This window comes from Typopeltis vanoorti, chromosome 9 (genome assembly GCF_054136105.1).
Source record: "Typopeltis vanoorti isolate ZY-2024b chromosome 9, IOZ_Tvanoo_1.0, whole genome shotgun sequence".
In the NCBI taxonomy this organism is placed as follows: Eukaryota; Metazoa; Arthropoda; class Arachnida; order Uropygi; family Thelyphonidae; genus Typopeltis; species Typopeltis vanoorti.
The window spans coordinates 93197606-93220521 of NC_143557.1; the positions used below are offsets into that span (position 1 = coordinate 93197606).

Consider the following 22916-nt stretch of genomic DNA (forward strand, 5'->3'; position numbering starts at 1 on the left):
TTTTATAAAAAATTAGATTATAGTAGACAAGGAATTATTATTGTTGTTTTCATCCTTTATCCAAGTGTTAACAAAGTTTGCACAGGTATCTTCATGACTAGGCTACTTGTATAAAGAGATTGTTAACTTCACATCATTTACTCAGTACTCTAATAAAGCACAGCACACACTCCCTTCTTCTTCAAGTGTCATCCCACAACCATGTCACGGAACCTTTTTCTTTCTTTTGCTACTCTGGAACATTTATAGTAATTCGAGCCAGTCCAGTCCTTAATGTCTTCAAACCATATTCTCTTGGTTTTACCTCTCCCTCTTTTTCCATCCAATCTCCCTTCTAATATTAATTTCTGAATGTCTTCTTGTCTAGTTAGATGTCCAAAATATTTAAGTTTTCACTCTTTAATTATTTTCATTAATGTTCTTTTCATTTTTGCTTTCTTTAAAACATCTTAGTTTTTCATTTTCTCTGTCCATGGTATTTTCAACATTCTTCTGATGGTCCACATTTTGAAAGCTTCTAATTTTTTCTCTGCTTCTTTATTTAGAGTCCAAGTTTCACTGTTATAGAGAAGGCTTGACCAGATATAGCATTTTATTAATCTTTTTCTTGTGTCTATATTAACGTCTCTGGATGTTAGAACAGTTTTCATATCCGTAAAGGCTTTTCTTGCTATCTCTATTCCTCTTTTTATTTCTTTAAGGGAATTTCCTCTGTCTGTAAACATTTGTCCCAAATATATAAATGACTGAACCTGTTCAATTTTATTTTTGTTAACAGTAATGTTTAGTTTCTTATTTATTGGTTCTTTTGATATAATCATGCGCTTTGTTTTCTTTAGGTTAATAATTAGACCCATGTCTAAACTTCTGTTGTAAATTTCTGTGACTAAGTTTTGAAGATCATCTTCAGATTCAGCTATAAGGACTGCCATCTGCATACCTGAAGTTGTTGAAGTTCCTACCTCTGACTTTTACACCCTTCAGTTCTGAAATATTTTTAAAAACTTGCTCACTATATATATTGTACAGTAAGGGTGATAAGACACATCCTTGCCTTACTCCTTTTTTGATTTCAAAGTTACCAGAATATGTATTTTTATATCTTACTGAGGCCATTTGATTCCAGTATATATTTATAATTATATGTAAATCTTTTCCTTTTAACCCATTATTCTGTAGGATATGTATTAATTTCTTGTGATCTATTGAATCAAATGCTTTGGTGTAATCAATAAAACAAAGATATATGCTTTTCTGATTGTCAAGGCTTCTTTCACATAATGTTTTCAAATTGAAGATTCCTTCTCTTGTACCTTTGTCTTTTTGAAAACCTGATTGAGTTTCTTCTATTTCTACTGACAAAGTGCCTTTTATTCTTTATATTCTGAACATTCAAAAGTTCTTGGAATTTTGGGAATAGTGACAAAGATGGATTTCCTTAGATCATCTGGGATGTATCCTGTATCATAGATGTTATTAAAAATAACCTTTAGGTCATTAAGTGTGTTTTCATTTACTTTCTTTAACAATTCAATAGGGATCTGATCAGGGCCTGGTGTTTTACTGGTTTTCATTTGACTTAGAGCATATTCTATTTCTTCATATGTAATTGGTTCACCATCCATATTTTGTACATTTGGTGCATCTGTGCAATCAGAGTCAAACAGTTCTTTTCCATACTCTTTCCATCTTTTTTTGATGATATCTTGTGTCTCTAGTAGCATTTTTCCATTTTGATCTTTTATATAAGGATTATGGTTGGAATTTTTCTTTTCATTTGTCAGGGCTTGGATTGACTTATGCATTTCTTTACTATTGTGTTTATTGTCCAATTCCTCTATTTCTTTACATTTTTCATTTAGCCTTCCTGCATTCGTTTTTTATAATTTTACTGAGTATTCTATACTGTTGTGTTTTGTTATGATCCATCGAGTCGTTTCCGCTGCTGGCAACTCCATGAACATACTCTCTCCATTCCAATCTGTTCCTGACCATGTTTTTCAGAACCTCCAAGCACACTCCAGTTGCTTCTTTAACTCCATCCACCCATCTAATTCTTGGTCTTCCTCTTCTCCTGCTTCCATCAACTTTAGCAAGCATCATCATCTTTTCCAGACTGTCATCTGCTCACATAATATGTCCGAAGTATGACAATTTTTGCTTGATGATCATAGCTTAAAGGGAGCAATCTGGCTTTATTCTGTCTATCACTGATTTATTGGTTTGCTTTGCAGTCCATGGTATTCTTAGTAAGCGTCTCCAAACCCATAATTCAAATGCATCTATCTTCCTTCTTTTCATTCTTTCTCAGGGTCCAACTTTCACATCCATACAGCACCACAGGGAATACCATTGCTTTCATGATTCTGATTTCTTTATCTTTATTATTATTATTATTATTATTGTTCCGGGAAACTCCAAGGAGTCGACAGACTCATCGAGGGAGGCCCTAACATTATGTCAAGAACAACTATTCAACATTCACACAGTATCTATCATACCTTGCCTTGAACTCATTCATGGTTGTAGCACCCACAACAGACTCTGGAAGCTTATTCCACTCATTTACCACTCTCCAAGTAAAGAACCTAGCTCTAACACCCTTGTCAACCACGCTCTTGCCCAGCTTCCATGCATGGCCCCTAGTCCTCCCACCACCAGTCATATTTTCAAAAATATCTTCTGGATCAATCTTATAAAAACCCTTCAGTAATTTGAATGTCTCAATCATATCACCCCTCCTTCGCCTATCGTCCAATTTCTGCAACCCACAAATCTTCAACCTATTCTCATAAGGTTCATTCCACAGACCTGCTATCATCTAGGTCACTCGTCTCTGGACCCTCTCCACTTCCTCCCCATCACGAAGAAACCCTGGTGCCCATAGCTGGGCACAGAGTCCAGATGGGGTCTTATCAAGGCTCGATACAGAGGAACAACAACTTGTTCGTCTCTGCATGTTAAAGTATTTTTCAGAAGCCAAGTGATTTGGTGAGCTGTTTTAGTTACTTTTGCAATGTGCCCCCTAAACTTCAACTCCCTATCCACCAACACTCCCAAATCCCTGGCCTCATCAATCTCCTGGAGTATGGTTCCACCAATGTGATATACTGCTGCTATTCTTTTCACCCCAAAGTGCATAACCTTACACTTTGCCACATTAAATTGACATCCATTTTTCCTAGCCCAGTCCTCCAAACTATCCAAATCATCCTGTAAAATTTTGACATCCTGTGCACTCACAATTGCTCTACCCAACTTTGCATCATCAGCAAACAAGTGAACACTTCCTCTCAGATCCTTTCCAATATCATTGATGAACAAATTGAAAAGCAGTGGTCCAAGAACAGAGCCCTGTGGCACTCAACTAGTCACAAGACATCTTTTAGACTCCACTCATGAATAAACCACTCTTTGATATCTCTCCTTCAACCACCCTCTTATCCATCTCACCAACCCTATATCTATACCCATCTGCTCCAGTTTACTGATTAGGGTTCCATGTGGTATCCTATCAAAGGCCTTGGCAAGGTCCAGTAGTATCACTGTAAACCCATTATCTCTATCCAGTTCAGCCGTCACTGTGTTATAAAACGTGAGCAAGTTACTGAGGCATGATCTACCCTTCACAAAACCATGTTGTCCCCCATACAATATCCCATTTTCATCTATCCAATCCTGTATTCTTTTCTTGACTAATTTCTCTAAGACCTTGACAATGATTCCTGATATGTTAATCGGTCGGTAATTTACAACAGCAGTCTTCGAACCACCTTTATGCAGTGGAACTATTTTCCCCTCTTTCCACCCGCTCGGGACTAACCCAGACCCGAGACTCAAATTAAACAAAATGGTCAAGGGTACTGACAATTTTTTAGCTGCTTCTCGTACAACACGAGCTGGTATACCATCCAATCCCACAGATGTATTGACATTGAGGTTATGCAATAGACTACTCACCTCCACTTCATTAACCACAATTCCCATATAATCTACTGGTTTATTCGTTTCTGCAATGTCACCACCTGGATGATATACTTTTACAAAGTGCTCACTCAGTAACTCAACTATCTCAACTGATTCAGTTACCTCCCTACCATCGGCATTCTTTAAAATCAATCTGCCATGTACATTTTTCCTTTTACTTGCTACATATCTAAAAAACTGTTTAGGATTCTCTTTAGCCTGCATGGCCAATGTTCTTTCGTAATCCTTTTTTTTTTTTGCTTTTCTTACCATACTCGTCACCCTTCTGGCCTGCACTTTATACCGTTCATGTGCCTGCCGGTCACCCTTCTCCTTAAATTCCTTCCATAGTTGTTTCTTTTTTTGCAACTCAAGCTTAATGGTGTTATTCATCCATTTAACCCCTATTTGATTTATTATTCGGACTCTAGGTACAGTCAGCCATTGCTTCATGCAAGCACTTCTTAACTACCTCCCATGCACTATCAATTTCTAGTCCTTGCAGTTGTACATGCCATGGCACTGAACCAATCAAACTCCTAAGCTTGTCATACTTTCCAGCCCGATAATTCCACATGTACCCTGCCTTAATTGAAAATTCTACACCTTTAGCCACCTCCCAAGTTAAGACCCTATGATCACTCTCACCGATTGGTGGCAATGTGGTCATATTTGTTACAGCCAAATCCTCAGATGTAATTACTAGGTCAAGCACTCTCTGACCCCTAGTATTTTCCATTACATGCTGTCGCAGATAGTTATCCCTTAATAACCGCATAAAATCCAGTTCCTTCCTCCCGTGTGTCCTCTCCTCACTCCAATCAATGCGACCATAGTTGAAATCTCCCATAATAATCACCCTCCTTCCATCCATTTCTTCTATTTGCTTGTGCATACTGTCACCACCATCTTTTCCATCACCTAGTCTATAGCAGCACCCAATTGTATATTTAGTTCTGCTAGCCACAATCTCACACCAAATGGCCTCAAATGTGCTCTTTTCTCTATCCTGCAATTCAACTTCTATTCTCCTTGGCTGGAACTCATCAGCTATCATCAACAATACTCCTCCCCCCCATTTTATTCTCTCTGTCATTCCTGAACACACTATACCCATCACATTCAATCCCACTAGTTATATCATCTACAGTCAGCCATGTTTCACTAATACCTATAACCTGTGGTCTGGAAGTGCCAACCATGGCCAAAAACTCTTCCTTCTTGTTCCTAATACTCCTAGTATTAGTGTACGTGAATTTAAGATCCCCATTAGCCCCAACCCTACCTTGATGCCTTATATTAACTATCCCACTCAGATTTGTTGTCCTTATTTGCTCTGGCATATTATATTCATTCTTACATTCAACTGCCTCCATAAGGACTGTATCTCTACTCCTAAAGGGTAAAATCTTTATCTTTAAACATCTTGCTTAAATTTGTCATTGCTTTTTTCCGAGTAATAATCTTTTTCTAACTTCTTCGGTACAATAACCATCTTTATCGATTCGGGATCCTAGAAACACAAAATTGTAAACTGCTTCCATTTTCTCCCCATCTACTTCAAAATCATTAAGTTCACATGTTGCCATAACTTTTGTCTTTTTGAGATTAAGTTTAAGATCATATTTAGCACTTTCTTCTTTAACTTTCATAATAAGTTCCTTCAAATCTTTGCATTCTGCTAGCAAGGTGGTATCATCTGCATATCTCAAATTATTATATATATTTTCCACCAATTTTAATTCCAACTGGAGACTCCTCCAGCCCTGCCATTCTTAAAATGTATTCGCTGTACAAGTTAAACAGATACGGAGATAAAATACATCCTTGTCACACCCCCTTTACCTATTCTGAAATACTCAGTTTCTCCAAGATCTGCTCGGACAGTAGCTTCTGTTCATAATAAAGATTCCTCAGAAGGATAATGAAATGCTCCGGGATTCCCATGTGTACTTTTCTTTTTTTGTCTTTCATTCATAAGTTCTAGTGCTGATTCAGTCATCCAGGGTTTTTTCTTATTATATTTCATTTTTGGAATAACCTTGTTAGCTGTCATATATTGCACTTCTAAAATTTGACCACCAGTTTTAAATTTCCTCTGTGTTACAAAGAATATTGTCTTCTGTTTTATATACTACATGATCTAATTTCTTCTTAATTTTTGAGTTAAACACCATTATGTTGTCAGGTATATTCAGAGCTGTGAAGTCAAGTCTTTCAAGTATGATTGTTTTTAGAAATGGTTTTTAGTTTAATTTTTAAAGTAGACACAACAGGGTTATGGTCTGAACCTATATCAGCACCTTGGTATGTTTTTGTGTTGGTTATATTATTTTTGTATCTATTATTTATCATTATGAAATCTATTTGGTTTCTTATAGAGTTATCTGGGTTTGTCCAAGTATATAGTCTGCGCTTTGGATGTTGAAAGAAAGTATTCATTATGCGCAAGTTGTTCTGAATGCAGAACTGTATCAATCTCTCACCTCTTTCATTTCTGTCACCTAGTCCAAATTTTCCAACAACTGGATTTCCTTCCTCTTCTCCAACTTTTGCATTCAAGTCACCCATCATTATGAGTATCTCATTTGATTTTACATATTCTATAGATTTTTGTAAGTTATTATAAAAATCTTCTATTTCTTCATCATTGTGAGTCATCGTAGGGGTATAAACCTGGATAATTCTGATGTTAAAAGGCTTTGCAGCTAATTTAATAAGTATTATTCTTTCGTTTATGGACCACAGCCCCATTACATATTTAAAGATGTCTTTCTTAATCATGAAACCCACTCCATATTCATGCTTCTCTCCACCAGAATATACAAATGTAAAGCCATCTTTTTCTAGTTTTCCTGTGTTAGGCCATCTTGTTTCACTAATTCCCATCACATACTTTAAGTCTTTTTATTTCCTGTATAAGGTTGTCAAAATTCTCTAGTTTATATAATGTTCTCACATTCCAAGTTCCAATTTTCAAGACTTTGTTTCTTGTTTTCAAATGAGGAATATCAGATGCCAACCTTCCTTTCAGATTTAAGTTGACATCATCATGGAGTATACTAGAAGCACTCGTTTTACATACAGTTTCAGTGTCTTCTTCCCTGTAACTATTTACAGCTTGGGATGTTACAGAGGTTCCAACTTAGAAAGCAGCATAGCTTGTATTTCCGTTTCTCCATAGTCAACTATAGGATAGAGGATAGTAACGTGGTGAGGCCCGATCTCTTCCACATCTGCAATAGCCAGCTAACTTGGTTCACTCTGTCAGCCGTTGATCTGTATTCAGAATCTTCCACCTGCCAGTTGTTTCACATTGCCGTTGATATATGAATTCTTCCGCCAATGATGAAACAGCAGATGTCATTGCAGTCCTAACATCTCCCACGCTGGCCACATAACGTCTTGGGAGATGCACTTTATAGCTTTCTGTCAGCTCGTTGCTTAGTATCAACTTTTCTATGGCTCATTACGACACCATTTTTTTTGGGGGGGGGTCCACGTGGAGGCATGATACTAAGACTTCCTGGGTATGGCCCTACGGACTTCACCAAAATATTGGCACTGCCATCTATATCAGTTCCATCAGGGTTTTTGACCATGTTGTGGGTTGCCAGCCCACCAGGAAATCCATCCCAGGCTTAACTGTGCTCAACATGCTACAAGCATGACTGATGGCTAGTCAGCCAAGATCCTGGTGGGAGAACACAGCTAATCCCGTCACACACACTTCCTTCAGGACATGCATATTATTATTATTATCTGAGACCTCCAGGGAGTTAAGAACTCATCAAGAGAGGCTATAAATCACTCAAACCAGCTGTCATACCTTCCCTTAAATCATTCACACTAGATGCACTCACTACCGCTAAAGGCAAACTATTCCACTCACTCATTGCTCTGTGCAAGAAAAACCTAGCTCTTACCCTTTTCTTGACTGTGAACAAACTTAACTTTCATGGATGCCCTGTGGTCTCTGTCCCCCCCCCCCCCTCCCCCAGCCTTCCATATAATGAAAAATTTCATCAGACGATATCCTGTAACACTCATTCAAAAGTTTACAGACTTCTATCATATCACCCCTCTTTCTCCTGTTAATAAGAGTCTGTAATCCACATACTTGCAATCTGTCCTCATAATCTAAATCCCATTGCACCCTTTCCAGAGCTTCTTTATCCTTTTGGAATCCAGGAGACCAAATCTATGCACAATAATCCAGGTGTGGTCTTATCAAAGCTTTATTAAAGAGGCAAAATGACTTTCTTATCCTTAGATGCAACATTGAAATTATCCTCTGAGTTGTATTTGTAACTTCTTCTATGTGATCTTTGAATTTCAAATTCCTATCCACCAATATGCCAAGATCCCTTGCCGTGTCAGTTTCTTGTAGTATAACCCCCACTAATATAATATGCTGCTGGAACTATAATCATGCCAAAGTGCATAACTTTACACTTACTATCATTAAACCGATAGCCATTTTCGTTTATCCAAATTTCCAGCCTATTCAAATAATTTTGTAAGTGCTGAATATTAGTAGCATCCCTGATTGCCCTGTCTATCTTCATATCATCAGCAAACAACTGCACATTTGATGTCATTAATGAGCAATTAATTGAACTACCCAAGGACTGAACCCTGAGGTACACCAATGGTCATCTTAAATCTAGCAAATTCACACTCACTGTATATCACTTTTTGATATCTGTCTGTCAACCATTCCCTGATCCACATCAAGAGTTTATATTCCAATATCCCATGTGGTATCCTATCAAATGCCTTAGAAAAATCCAACATTATCATAGCATATCCATTCCATTTATCCAACTTGGCTGTAATATTGTTATAAAATATGAGCAAATTGCTAAAACATGATCTTCCTTTAGTAAGCTCATGCTGCTCCTTGCAGAGTATAGCATGTTTGTCTACCCATTTGTGTATGCGAGTTCTTACCAACTTCTCTAAAATCTTTACTACCATACTAGAGATAATGATAGGCTGGTAGTTAGACACATCGGTTTTGGCATCACCTTTGTACAATGGAAGTATCATACATTTCTTCCATTCCTGAGCTGAGATTCAAGTTATATAAATATGTGAATGGCTTGGCCAATTCAGCTGAACATTCCTTTAGCAAACAAGGTGATATTCCATATGTCCCTATTGACAAATTCTTATCCAGTTTATGCAACAGCTCTTCAACCTCAGTTTCATGAACCTCTAACTCTTCATCCAATGCAGCAGCAGCAGCACTGTGCACCATGTTGATATATCTTAGAAGTGAGCACTTGAGCACTCATTAATTGAGCAATCCCATTAGTTTCTGACACTTGAGTACCATCCGCATTCAATAAAGTTATTCTTTTACATTCGTTCTTTTTTTTTGCTTTAGGCATAACAATAAAATTCTTTTGGATTGTCTTTAGCTTGCATGGTCAATTTCTTTTCATACTCTGATTTAGTTTTCTGCACAATACTCGTTTCTGGCTTGAGCTTTACATATTTCATAACTCCTCTCACTCTTATTCTCATGGTATTCTTTCCACATATTCTTATTGTGGATCTCTTACTTAATAAGGTTGCAAATCAATTTCACTCTCATGCATTATGTGAAGGCTTACTACTCAGACTGGTTTCAACCTTTGAAATCTCATTAGAGAGAGAACTAGCCTCAAGAAGACACAGGAATTAAATCAAAGCAAACTTCATCTATTTTTCATGTCATTTCCATCAAATTCCTGATATATACCTTCAAGGGTTGTATAGGATATAATAGTACTACATGAAACATTTACATCATTACTAACTTCCAATCTACAATTTTATTTCTTTTATTTCTAGTTTCTAAGGCACTTTTTACTGTATCAATCCACCTAAATCTTGGTCTTCCTCTGGCTCTTCTTCCTGCTAACTGGGCAGAGAACTTGTTTCGGTAATCTTTCCTCTCCCATCAGTTTAAATAACCATACTACCTGAGATTAGATCTGCTAACGCATTCCTGGATGCTGACAATGTCAAGTTCTTTCCTAATATCCTTGTTTTTAATATGACATTGCCACTGATGCCATCTGTTCACCCTTCTAATCTTTCTCAGAACTCTCATATCTGTGGTCTCTAGTCTTTGGTCAAGTGTTTTATTTCTAACCCAGCTCTCACATCCATAAGTTAATTGGTTTGAAAACTATCTTGTACACAGCTAATTTAGTGTTTTGACTAATTTCTCTCTTATTTCATATAAATTTAATCAGTTGACTTCCTACCATACGAGCTTTGTTGATTCTGTTGTCTATTTCCATATTTAATTTACCATCTTCACTAAAATTTGTGCCTAAGCAGCTGAAATGTTTCACTTGTTCTATAGGTTCTTCATTCACAATGCAGTTGATATTTTCAATGTTTCTGCCTATTTTCATTGTCTGTCTTATTATTGCTAATTTTCATACCAAATTTCTTACAACAGTTATTCAATTTAGTCAAGGAATCTTGCAGACTTGTACTGGATTTAGTTAAAAGTATAACATCATCTGCATAAAGTAAAGAGCTGAGATTAACATCTCAGCTCTTTACTTTACATTAACATCCTTGTCTGACACCAGATTTAACATAAAACCATCTTCCTGTACTTCCTTCAATTCTAACTGCTGACTTACAACTCAAATAAAGACTAAGTATTGCTTGATATAATGCCCCATTGACACCATATAACTGTAGCATTTCAAATAGTTTCTCTCTTGGCACCTTGTCAGATGCCTTTTCCAGATCTACAAAACTTAAATACAGATCTTTGTTATATTCCCATGATTTCTCAACTATTTGCCATAAAGTGAAAATCTGATCCTGACAGCCTCTATTTGGCTTGAATTCAGCTTGTTCTTCAGCAAGCTTCTTTTCCACAATCTTTTCCAGTATACTTGCATATATTTTACCACGAACACTCAGTAGAGAAATACCTCTGTAATTCTCACATTCAGTTTTATTTAGCTTTTTATATATGGGTACTAAGGGCTCTGCTCCAATCTTCCAGAATTCATCCCTCTGTCCAGGCCTTCTGAACTATGCAGTGCAGCCAATGTTAGACTTTTATACTTTTTATACCTCCATACTTGAGTATTTCTAGTCAACTATTTTTCATATTAGTAGTAAAATGGTTTATCATCATATTAAAATACTCTGGATCAGACATAGTTGCAGAGAGTTTTTCCACTTAGTTACTCAATAAATTACAGTAGAATAGATTACACTTACTTTTATTTTAATCCTTTATAAAAGGAGCTAGTTGTGAAGATAACTTACATGCAAACTTTGTCTGTTTACACCTGACTTAAAGGATTAAAACAAGAATATAATTACTGTCTTGTATAATTTTGTAATCAGGGGAAGACCTTTTTTGCTACTATCTCTGATGCAGAATATTTTAATAATATGGTGATATAACATTTTACTACTTGTGTATGATAAATATGACTGCTGCACTGATTTAACCTCATCTTCTTAGGTCCAGTTCCAACTGGTGCAACTTTAATAGAGTTTAAGCTATTCTGAGTAGTAATCTGATCCTTCCCATAATGCATACCAATATGTGCATCCAAAAGCCTATATAAGTAGCCTCCTTGTCAAGATACAAGTTCAAACTGCCTAAGTTTGGGTAAAGGATCAATGCAAGAATGTGTAATTTAATCTAACAGCTAATTGCACATTTTGTGAAATACACTTAAAACTACAAAATATATTAATAGTCTAAATAAAAAATAAAAGATTTAAAACCTTTAGTTAGCAGATCCAATTGTTCTTGTAATGTTTGAGATGCATTGTAAGTCCTGAACACCTTGGCTGTCAACTGTGGCATCAATTCATTTAGGTATTTATTTAATGCACCAGTCTGAGGGGAGGTAAAATATATATATATATATATATTGTGAAACAGACAAAAATAAACAAAAATTTATATAATAATTATATAAATTAAATTATAAGTTAATAATAAATAAATATATTAATAAATATAATAATTAAATTATAAGTTGTCTTATAATATCACATACAAAACAAACACAGCTAATAACCACCAGGGTAAACACAGCAAACTCCTTTGGTATTTTAGCATCTGAAATTCTCAAATATCCAGCTGGTATTTCAATCTAGTATTGCAAAATAAACACTGGTGATCTTTGATTTAAACAACATTTTGCAACTTCTTTATTATTATCATTATTATTATTTATATGGTTCCAAAAGCAGTAGCCTGAAACATGAAATGAACTACTCAAATAAAGGTGCACAATGTTGGAATTAATCATCCACGATTTTTTAAACTCTGTGTGTGTGTGTGTGTGTGTGTGTGTGTGTGTGTGTACATGCTATACAAAGTGTACAGAAACTTAAGAAACAGTAAGTGTGTGTGTGTGTATATATATATATATATATATATATATATATATAAATAACATATTAATACAGTGTTCAATATTTTTTATAATTTTTCATTTAGTTTAAATTACTTCCCCTTGACCTCTCAAAAAAGACATTTTATGTGGCTCCCATTTAAAGGCTGTAAACCTACAGTACATTAGTACAATGTTTGGGGAAGGGTTAATTGTTATTTTTTTTAATATATATATATATATATATATATTTCATTTATTTTATTTATACCTAATCCCTGCTCCAAAGATTTTATTCTGCACCAGGGATCAAATATGAAACCTGTCACTTCAGTCCTCTAATTATCAAAGCTTTGTTCTATGTGATGAAATTAATTTCCCACCTAAAGCCATTTTACAAGCATCTGTTCCCATGGAGAAATTCAAACCCACAGCCTGTTGGTTGAAGAGCAAATATGCTAACCACTCAGCAAACCAGACTAGAAAGATGATACAGTTTTTTTTCCAGATTGATTTCTGCAAGATCTAGTTAATAAGAACAGAGAAATAAATTTTATTTTATATATCTCAAATAAAAAATCCTTACAGTGAAAATGAGGAAAAATGACAGCTTTATGAAAATGATGATAACCATTACATGCTAATTGTAAATATAACATACATACATATATATATATTTATAAAATTAATATTGAACTGACTGGAACCTGAGAAAGTGTAACACAAAAAACTTTAATAAATCACAGCTAGTTTCATTGGTGTCCTGACTTCTTCAGGTGAGTAAGAAATAACACAAAACTTATAAAACTAACAAGGTAAAAAACATGGACTTTCCAGCTCAATAAAAAGAAGAAGAATAGTAACAGTCATATTTGAATAGGTGACTGCGTGCTATTGTTAGCATGAATTGAATGTGTGCGACACCTAATTTTAGAGCACCAGTACTGGATTACTGTGCTATGGGAATCAAGCAAATTGTAGCTCAGATTGTTGTTCATGTGTGAAGGGTCCAGAACTATTTCTTTGGATTCTATAATTCGTCTTTCAAATTCATCCTCGCATATATATAAATTGGTTGTGCGGTCCCAATCAACTTGTTGTTGACATTCTTCGAGGTTAGAGTTGGCGGAGAAAAGAACATGACTGGAAACGGCGCTCGCTTGTGTTCTACTGTAGGAGATGTCACGTCTATGTTCCTCAAGACATAGTATAATAGATTTATCTGTCTGGCCAAAATAAGGTCGACCACAGTCGCACATAACTTTATAAACACCAAGAAAATGCAGTTGGTCATGTTTTGGTCAATGCAGAAAAGAACAAAGCTTTGGTAGAGTTGTATAGTTGGTCCTTATGTTGAATTTCTTCATAATCCTAGATAGTTTTGGAGTAAGAGAGCTAATAAATGGTAACTGTATGTGAGTGATAGGGTTGGATTCATCTTCTTGTCGAGGTTGTTGGCGTGGTCTCAAACGTTTAGAGATGTTATGAGATGAATATCCATTATTTAAGAAGGTGTTTTTCAGGAAGTTAAGTTCTGTTTGAAGGTCTTCTTCTGTGGAAGTAAGACATCTTGCATGATGGGCAAGGGTGGAGATGATGTCAAGTTTTTGAGGAGGGAAGTGATGAGAAGAGGCATGCAAATATCTATCAGTGTGGGTGGTTTTTCAAAAAATTGATCTTTAGATCCAAGAAGAAGAGAATGCCGTTAATCTCTAGTTCTGATGTGAATTTAATGTTCTGATATGTTGATTATTTAAATAGTTTAGGAAGTTTTGTAGTTCCTCTAAACCATGTTCCCAGATAAGGAAGACGTCATCTATGTAACATAACCACAGTTTAGGTTTTAAAGTAGCTATAGAAATGGCTCTCTCTCTCTCTTCAAAATCTTGTAAAAAGATGTTAGCTAAGACTGGGGATAGAGGGCTGCCCATAGCTAACCCGCCTGTTTGTTTATATATTTTATCTTTGTAGCAGAAATAGCTGGAATTAATGCAGTGTGTTAGTAGAGCAAATATTTTCTTAGAAACCTTGTCCTTAAGAAGAGTCAGAACTTCATATGTAGGTGCATTTGTAAAAAGAAACACGATGTCAAAACTCACCATTCTGTCAGTCTTTGGCCAGACAGATAAATCTATTTCACTACGTCTTGAGGAACACAGACGTGACATCTCCTACAGTAGAACACGAGCAAGTGCCCTTTCCAGTCATGTTCTTTTCACCGCCAACTCTCATCTCAAAGAACGTCAACATCAAGTTGATTGGGACCGCATAACCAATTTATATATATGCGAGGATGAATTTGAAAGACGAATTATAGAATCCAAAGAAATAGTTCTGGACCCTTCACACATGAACAACAATCTGAGCTACAATTTGCTTGATTCCCATAGCACAGTAATCCAGTACTGGTGCTCTAAAATTAGGTGTCGCACACATTCAATTCATGCTAACAATAGCACGCAGTCACCTATTCAAATATGACTGTTACTATTCTTCTTCTTTTTATTGAGCTGGAAAGTCCATGTTTTTTACCTTGTTAGTTTTATAAGTTTTGTGTTATTTCTTACTCACCTGAAGAAGTCAGGACACCGATGAAACTAGTTGTGATTTATTAAAGTTTTTTGTGTTATACTTTCTCGGGTTCTAGTCAGTTAAATATTAATTTTATAAATGTATACATCCCGACTCAATCCTAATAACAATATATATATATATATATATATATATGTGTGTGTGTGGCATAAAGGATTTACTTGGCTGAGAGACATATTTTTTAAAAAGATTAAACGAAGCCGAGAGATAAAAAGTAGAAAATACTGTTTTAATTCAGCACAACAAGTTTCATTTTTAAGAAGACTTCTTCAGGTGCACAATGAAAGAGAACAACCAACAAAAAATTGTGAAATAATTAAAAAGACTAAACATCAAAGTGTTAGCGTATGAACATTAGAAGCCTTCCCCATAGTAGTCTATTCTTTCACAATTTTTAGATGGTTGTTCTGTCTTATTGTGCACCTGAAGAAGTTTTCTTGAAGACAAAACTAGTTGTGCTGAATTAAAAAAGCAATTTTTACTTTTTATTTCTCGGCTTTCAGTCATTTAATATTACTATTATTATTATTATTGCATAACACCTCCAGGGAGTCCAAAGACTCATTGAGGGAGGGCACCTACTTCACAATTCTTCAGCAACTACAACTAACTGCAACTACACTAACGACATCTACTGCCTACAACCACTAGTATTTCCATAGCCAATCAGAAACATCCATGCCCACGGCAGGATTCGAACCCACAGCCTTTTGGCTGGAGAGCAGATACACTAACCACTCGACCAATATATGTTTATACCAATATAATATATGTTTTTAAATATATATATATAAAGAATCTAGCCAAGCAGAACAAAGTAAATCCCAAAGAGTTTTTTTCGTTATGTGGCAAGTAAGGAAGAATGATATGGAAGAGTGAAGGTTACTCATGTTGGAAGCTTAATGGATTTTTTACAACACTCAAAAAGAATTAAAATAGAATTTAATACTTCCTATATTTTGTCCTAGTCACTAGGACATCTACGGGGATTACAAAAACAATTAATGTAACATATACACAAATAACAAACAATACTAAGCCCAACCACGTGGGTGACACTAAAGTCCTATCTAGGTAGAGTGCCCTCTAAGGGCAGTATAGGTGGCCTGGAATATAAGGTGGGAACTCTGGTGATGAGTGTTTCCCAAATCTTCGGAAGCTTAATGCAACCGTATTTATTGAGATTTGGTTGGTTTTTGAGATCTGCTGCTGCTTCTAAGAAAAGTCTCTCTTTCTTGAATTTGCTGTGGTGGAGCATGATGGTTTTCTTCCATGATACCCTGTGGGTGGTGTCCAAAACATGGTCAGCCAAGCCTGAATGGCCATAGTTGTGTTTGAAGATGTACGACTTGTGTTCCTCTAGACAGATGGATGCTGATCTGCCTGTCTGTCCAAAGTACGCCAGCTTACAGGAACAGGGTACTTTGTAAACTCCAGGCAGAGAGAGAGGAGGGAGCTGATCTTTCGTAGATGTCCTAGTGACTAGGACGAAATATAGGAAGTATTAAATTCTATTTTAATTCTTTTTGAGTGTTGTAAAAAATCCATTAAGCCTCCAACATGATGTCCTCACAGCACTTAAGCCTCTACACACGTAGTGAAGGTTACTGTTTTAACCTATGTGACAGACACTAAAGTAGGAACAGAGATGAATGAATTGGAAGTTCTTAGGATATTGCAGAATCTCAATGTAAATATAGCTGTGGAATTAGATGGGATATCAGCTAGGGTTTTGTGAGAATGTGCAAGGGAAATGCCAATGCCTTTCACTAGGCTCTTTAAGTATCTGCTCTTGCAGAGTTCCAAGGGATTGGAAAGAGGGCAAAATAATCTTCTTCCATAAGGGCGGTTCTAAGACTGCAGTAGCAAATTATAAACCAATAAGTATCTCAGGCATGGTGGTATAAGTACTACAAAAATTGGTCAAAAAGAGAATTCAAGAATGGGTAGATAAAAATATGATACTATATGAGGATCAACATGGCCTTATGAAGGGTTGGTCATGCTTTAGTAATTTATTAACTTTTTATAATAGAGTAACAGCTGAGTTGGATAAAGAAAATGGCTACACAATGATTGTGCTGGATTTTGCAAAGGCATTTGACAGAATACCACACTCTGTTACACAAATTAGAAAAATTGGGATGGATATGATACTGGTTAAATAGATAAGAGGGCGACTGCTAGACAGATATCAAAAAAGGGTATATGGAAGGGCAGAATCGAGGTGAAAACAGGTGACTAGTGTGTGCCACAAGGTTCAGTGCCAAGACCATTGCTATTTAATTACATAAACGATATAGGAAACAACTTGAAAGGAAATATTCAGTTGTTTGCTGATGAAATTAGGTAGAGTAATAGTTAATCAATGTGATGTGGAGAGCTTGAGACTATTTAAATAGGCTGTCAGTATGGTCAAAAGATAATGGGTGTTAGTTTAATGTCGAGAAATGTAAAGTTATGCATTTTGGGATAAATAGATTACAAGCCATGTATCACATTGATGACACTGCACTCCAGGAAATACATGAGGCTAGAGATTTAGGGGTGGTGGTAGACAGAGAGTTAAAGTCTAGAGGACATATTACTAAGGTAGCCCATAAGATTAGTTCATTTGTTCGCTGATGATGCAAAGTTGGGTAGGGCAATAGTGAATGCAGAAGATGTCAAAATCTTGCAGGACGACTTGAATAGATTGGAGTTCTGGGCTAAGGAGAATGGATGTCAATTTAATGTGACAAAATGTAAGGTTATGCATTTTGGGGGTGAAAAGATTAGCAGCAGTATACCATATTGGTGGAACTGTACTCCGGGAGATTGATGAGGCCAGGGACTTGGGAGTGTTGGTGGATAGGGAGATGAAGTTTAGGGGGCACATTGCAAAAGTGGCTAAATCAGCTCATCGACTCACTTGGTTGTTGAAAAATACTTTGACGAGCAGAGACAAGCAAGTGATTGTACCTCTGTACCGAGCCTTGATAAGACCTCATCTCGACTACTGTGCTCAGATATGGGTGCCAGGGTTTCTTCTTGATGGGGAGGAGGTGGAGAGGATCCAGAGGCGAGTGACCAAGATGATAGCAGGTCTATGGAATGAACCTTATGAAAACAGGTTGAAGATTTGTGGGTTGCAGAAATTAGTTGATAGGCAGAAAAGGGGAGATTTGAGACATTCAAATTGCTAAAGGGTTTCTATAGGATTAATTCAGAGGGTATTTTTGAGATTAGAACTGGTGGTGGTGGGAGAACTAGGGGACAGCTCTAACACCCCCCCCCCCACCGCTAACCAAGAGTGTGGTTAGCAAGAGCTGGGTTCTTTACTTTTAGAGTGGTAAATGAGTGGAATAAGCTGCCAGAGTCTATGGTGGGTGCTATGACGGTGAGCGAGTTCAAGGCAAGGTATGATAGATACTGTGAGAATGTCGTATAGTTGTATGGACATGATGTTTAGGGCCTCCCTCGATGAGTCTAAGGACTCCTTGGAGTTGCCCATAATAATAATAATAATTACTTGGCTATTAAAGAACAAGTAGAGATAAAGAAGTTGTTCTTCCTCTTTATAAGGTATTGATACACCCACATCTGGATTACTGTGCTCAAGTCTGGTATACCTTGGATTTCTTGGTGATGAGAAAGTGGTGGAGAGGATTCAGAGGTGAGTGACCAAGATGAGCGGCCTGTTCCCTATGAGGATAGATTGAGGGATGTGTTGATTGCAGAAGTTGGTTGAAGGAAAAAAAGGGGGATATGATAGAGACATTAAAGTTGCTACAAGGGTTTTATATGGATAGATGGCAAATGTTTCAGCACTTGGCTAGAAGGACGAGAACAAGGGCTCATCCGTGGAAGTTGAAGTCAGAGGAGTGTGAGGACTAGATTTTTCACTTGGAGAGTTGTGAACGAGTGAAATGGGTTGCCGGAGTCAGCTGCAAGTGCTTTGTCTGTTAATGAGCTCAAGAAGAGGTATGATAGATTGTGTGAATAGATTGGGTCTCCTGCGATGAGTCTTTAGACCCCATGGAGGTGCCCATATAATAATAATAATATTAAGCAATATTAAAAAATAACAATTTACTGGTAATATCACAAACATAATATTCAGAATCCACTTTCGGGATGACTCATCTCAAAAATATAATTTTTGAATGTCTGTCAAATGCACAGTATTCAAACCAAATCAATAACTAGGTTATCAACAAATATTTGTATTTAGAAGTAATAATTAATACATACATTTTCTTATTCTAGATATTAGATAGCTGAACATTCAATAACAATGTGGAAAAACTTTTATAAAAGTTAAATTAAAATTGTTATTAACCATAATTGAATCAATATTTCTTTCTTTGATTTCTCTTTAGTATCATATTCAACAATGCTGCTAAATAAAAGAATACTCACATTTAGTCTGTCAAACAGGTCATGATTGGGCTGCTTGTGGTCAATGAAGATCTTTAAATTTTTAAAAACCCTCTTTTCTACAGGAACACTATTGCAGTATCTGATTGAGTCTTTGCCCATAAAATCAAATTCAACAACATACTGCTTTCCATCCAAGTTTTCATGGAGACTAATGTGTTCTACTCGCAAAGAACAACAGCCTACAGTGTCTGCAGTTTCTCCTTCTTCTTTTTCATTACCAGCCCTAAGAGCTAGCTATAAAAATGAATATGTGGGAGAGAAATAAGACTGGTGACCATATTTTTATTTAATATCATTGAGGTTTTAAAAACATTTTTTTTTGTTGATAAAAATAGTTACACAATATTTTATATTCATCCACTTCAGTTCTACATATTTTCAATGTTTGAATAAATTTCTAATGAAGACAGGCAACTACAAAGGAGAAATATATTTTCAATATTTATTTTAATGCATCATGTTCCAAAAAAAAGTATGCCTGATCCTTCAAAGGAACATTTTAATGCTATTAGAAATTCATCAAGAATGCAAAAAAAATTACATTTCAGAGATTTAGTTATATTGTTTCATACTTTTATTCAATTATGGTTTAATTTCTGTAAGAAAGCATGAAAATATGTAAATCTTTGTCAACTCTAAGTCAGAATAGTTCTTTATTCAAATAATGAGGAAGGTTTTTTTTGTCTAAGATATCCTCCCCTCAAAAAATAACAGCAATAAATATTAACCATGAATTACTTAGATAAAATATTTATAAAGAAATATTTTTATGCAGTAATACTTTAATAAAGAAATATCCACAATGAAAGGCAAAACAATAGCACAAGTATAAATGATAAGCATTAACAATGTACACATGATATAATGAACAACAGCAGGGCAGCGAAGTCTAATTATAGCTAAAGTCCTAAACAAAGAAGGTTCAGTAATATTATTTTCATTATTATTATTATTATTGTTCAGGCCTCCATGGAGTCAAAAGACTCATCACAGGAGGTCCTTTATAAGAAACACAAGTCTATCAAGATTTATCGAGGGAGGTCCCTTCTAGGAAACAGAAAGTCTATCATACCACTCCTTAAACGCATTGACCGTTCTCACTCCCACCACTCCATCATGCAATGCATTCCATGGTTCAACCACCCTCCATGCAAAGAAACCACTCCTCACTCTCTTTCTCACAGTTTCCTTTCATAACTTCCAGGGATGGCCCTTTGTCATGACTCCTTCCCGCTGTTCAACCAAGCGAAAGAGCTCCCCCAACGTCAACCCTGTAAACACCTCTCAACAGTTTAAAAGTCTCAATCATATCACCTCTCCTTCTTCTATCCACCAAACTCTGCAGTCCACACTCCCTCAGCCGATCCTCATAACTAACATTGTACAGTCCTGAAAAAATCTTTGTTATCCGCCTCTGTACCCTTTCCACAGTTAATTTATCCCCTTCAAATCCTGGGGACCAGATCTGAGAACAATAGTCTAAGTGTGGCCTGATCAGAGTCTTATACAATGGAATGATAACCCTTTTATCTCTGTAGGTCAGTGTCCTTCTCATTATTGCAACAATCCTCTGTGTTACCTTCACCACCTTTGCAATATGTCCCCTAAATTTCAGGTTTCTATCAATCATCAACCCCAGATCTCTTGTCTCCCCTACTTCCTCCAGTTTAACTCCTCCCATAAAGTATGCAGCATCCTATCGATGTGTCCCAAACCTCATGTACTAAAGGAATGAAAGAAAAAAATAAAATAACAGCAGTGCTTGTTACTTAGTGCTGATGAATAGCACTAAGTAACCCTACATCCCATAGCAAATAAAATTATTTGCTTAGATAACTCATCCTTCTGAACTATATTATATAATGCACAGTTCAGAGAGAAAATATTACCAACAATACTTAAGTGTACTGGAAATAATGCAGGGATGTAGCTTGAAAAAAAAATTTTTTTTTTAATCTAAAATCCATGCATTACTGACAGCATATCTAAGTCCTCAGTACCTCTACCATTTTTGGAATGCATTTGTGAGAAAAATGCAACACTTCCCATTTAGCTGGAGAGACTTTATTCAAATTAATCAAGGACTTCAGGAACCTTTATAAGTACTTTTCAGCTGAGGGAGTTAGTCGATCTCATATGGCAGTGCCACAGTTTTTTTCGCTTGCAAACCAGACAAAACATACACAACTAACCAGATTTTTCTAGTAATGCAATCCCTCACCAAAGAAAAGTTGTAAACTATAGTACATTAGCACTATGAATGGTAGAGTATTTTTTAATCTTTATTTTTTTTAATTTTTACATAATCTGGAAACCTGATTCTAGAGACCATACAGGGAAATTTTTTAAGTGCAGCAGGATCTCATAGAGCAATGAAATTCATCACCATCATTATAAACTTTTCTACATGAAAAGTTTACATCATTGCCCACAATTTTCCTCAAAAATTTGTTATCTATCAGGACTCAATATCACCAGATTTTATATTTTAGTCATCCAAGGCACTTTTTACATCCTAATCCATGTAGAACCTGGTCTTCCACTGGGTGTTTTCCCTACCTTCCTGACAAAAAAAAAACACTTGTTTTACTAACCTTAACCTCCCATTCTGTTTAAGTGACCATACCACCTCAGATTAGTTTTGCAAACCCATCTCACCATCATCAATTTGTATATTAATGACAGTGATAAACAATTGCTTGCTGATGATGCAAAACTGGGAAAAGTTTTGCATCAGCATGAGGAATCATGCTGATGTTTGGCCTTACAGGAGGACTTAACTAGATTGTCTGAGTGGGCAACAGTATAAATGTTGCTAAATGGAAGGTTCAAATTTCGTAGGCAACAATGGGATGCAAAGCATACACTTGGAAGGGAAATTTAAGGAGTGGAGGAGATAAGAGACCTTGAAGTGGTGGTGGACAAGGATCTGAAGTTCAGAGGTCACATTGCACAAGTTATGAAGACATCACATCAGATTATGGCAATGATGCAAAGGATCTTAACTTGTAGAAATAAAGAGGTTCTAGTTCCATTGTATAAGGCCTTGATCTGGCCTTGAATGGATTATTGTGCACAGATTTGGTCCCCTGGTTTCATGGTGATGAGGATATATCGGAAAGGGTCCAGAGAAAACTAACTAAGCTCATAACTGGTCTTTGGGATGTGGGATATGAGGAGACAGATTGAGGAATGCAATTTGCTAAGCCTTGGAAAATAAGAGGAAGAGAGGGATATGATTGAGACAATGATAATGATCAGGAAAAGGAAGAAGTAATTAACACTAAACATAGAGCAGATCTTAAATGGCTGGCAAACTGTTATCAACAATATTACAGTCAGTAAGACTTTTATTAGTTAAACCCTTCAGTGGGACCATAGACAGAAATAAGTCTCACTGTCAAATTCCAATTCTGCATTGTGATGTGGCTGAACATGAAGATGAGGAACTGGAATTTGACAATGAGACTTATTTGTATCTATGATCCAAATGAAGGGTTCTACTAAGGAAGAGGTGGAATAATTTTTCAAGTCATTAGAAAAGGCAGCTAGCTA

At 36.1% G+C, this 22916-nt stretch overlaps 1 protein-coding gene across 1 annotated transcript in view; it reads right to left on the reverse strand.

Annotated features, from left to right (window-relative positions):
* Positions 1 to 22916, reverse strand: part of LOC150103256 (DNA topoisomerase I, mitochondrial-like) — a 364529-nt gene that overhangs the window by 60448 nt on the left and 281165 nt on the right. The window contains exons 11-12 of the mRNA XM_090398605.1: positions 19341 to 19595; positions 11731 to 11845 (exon numbers count right to left, since the gene is read on the reverse strand). Of these exons, the coding sequence (XP_090254731.1) occupies positions 11731 to 11845; positions 19341 to 19595 (370 nt within the window). The remainder of the gene's footprint in view (positions 1 to 11730; positions 11846 to 19340; positions 19596 to 22916) is intronic.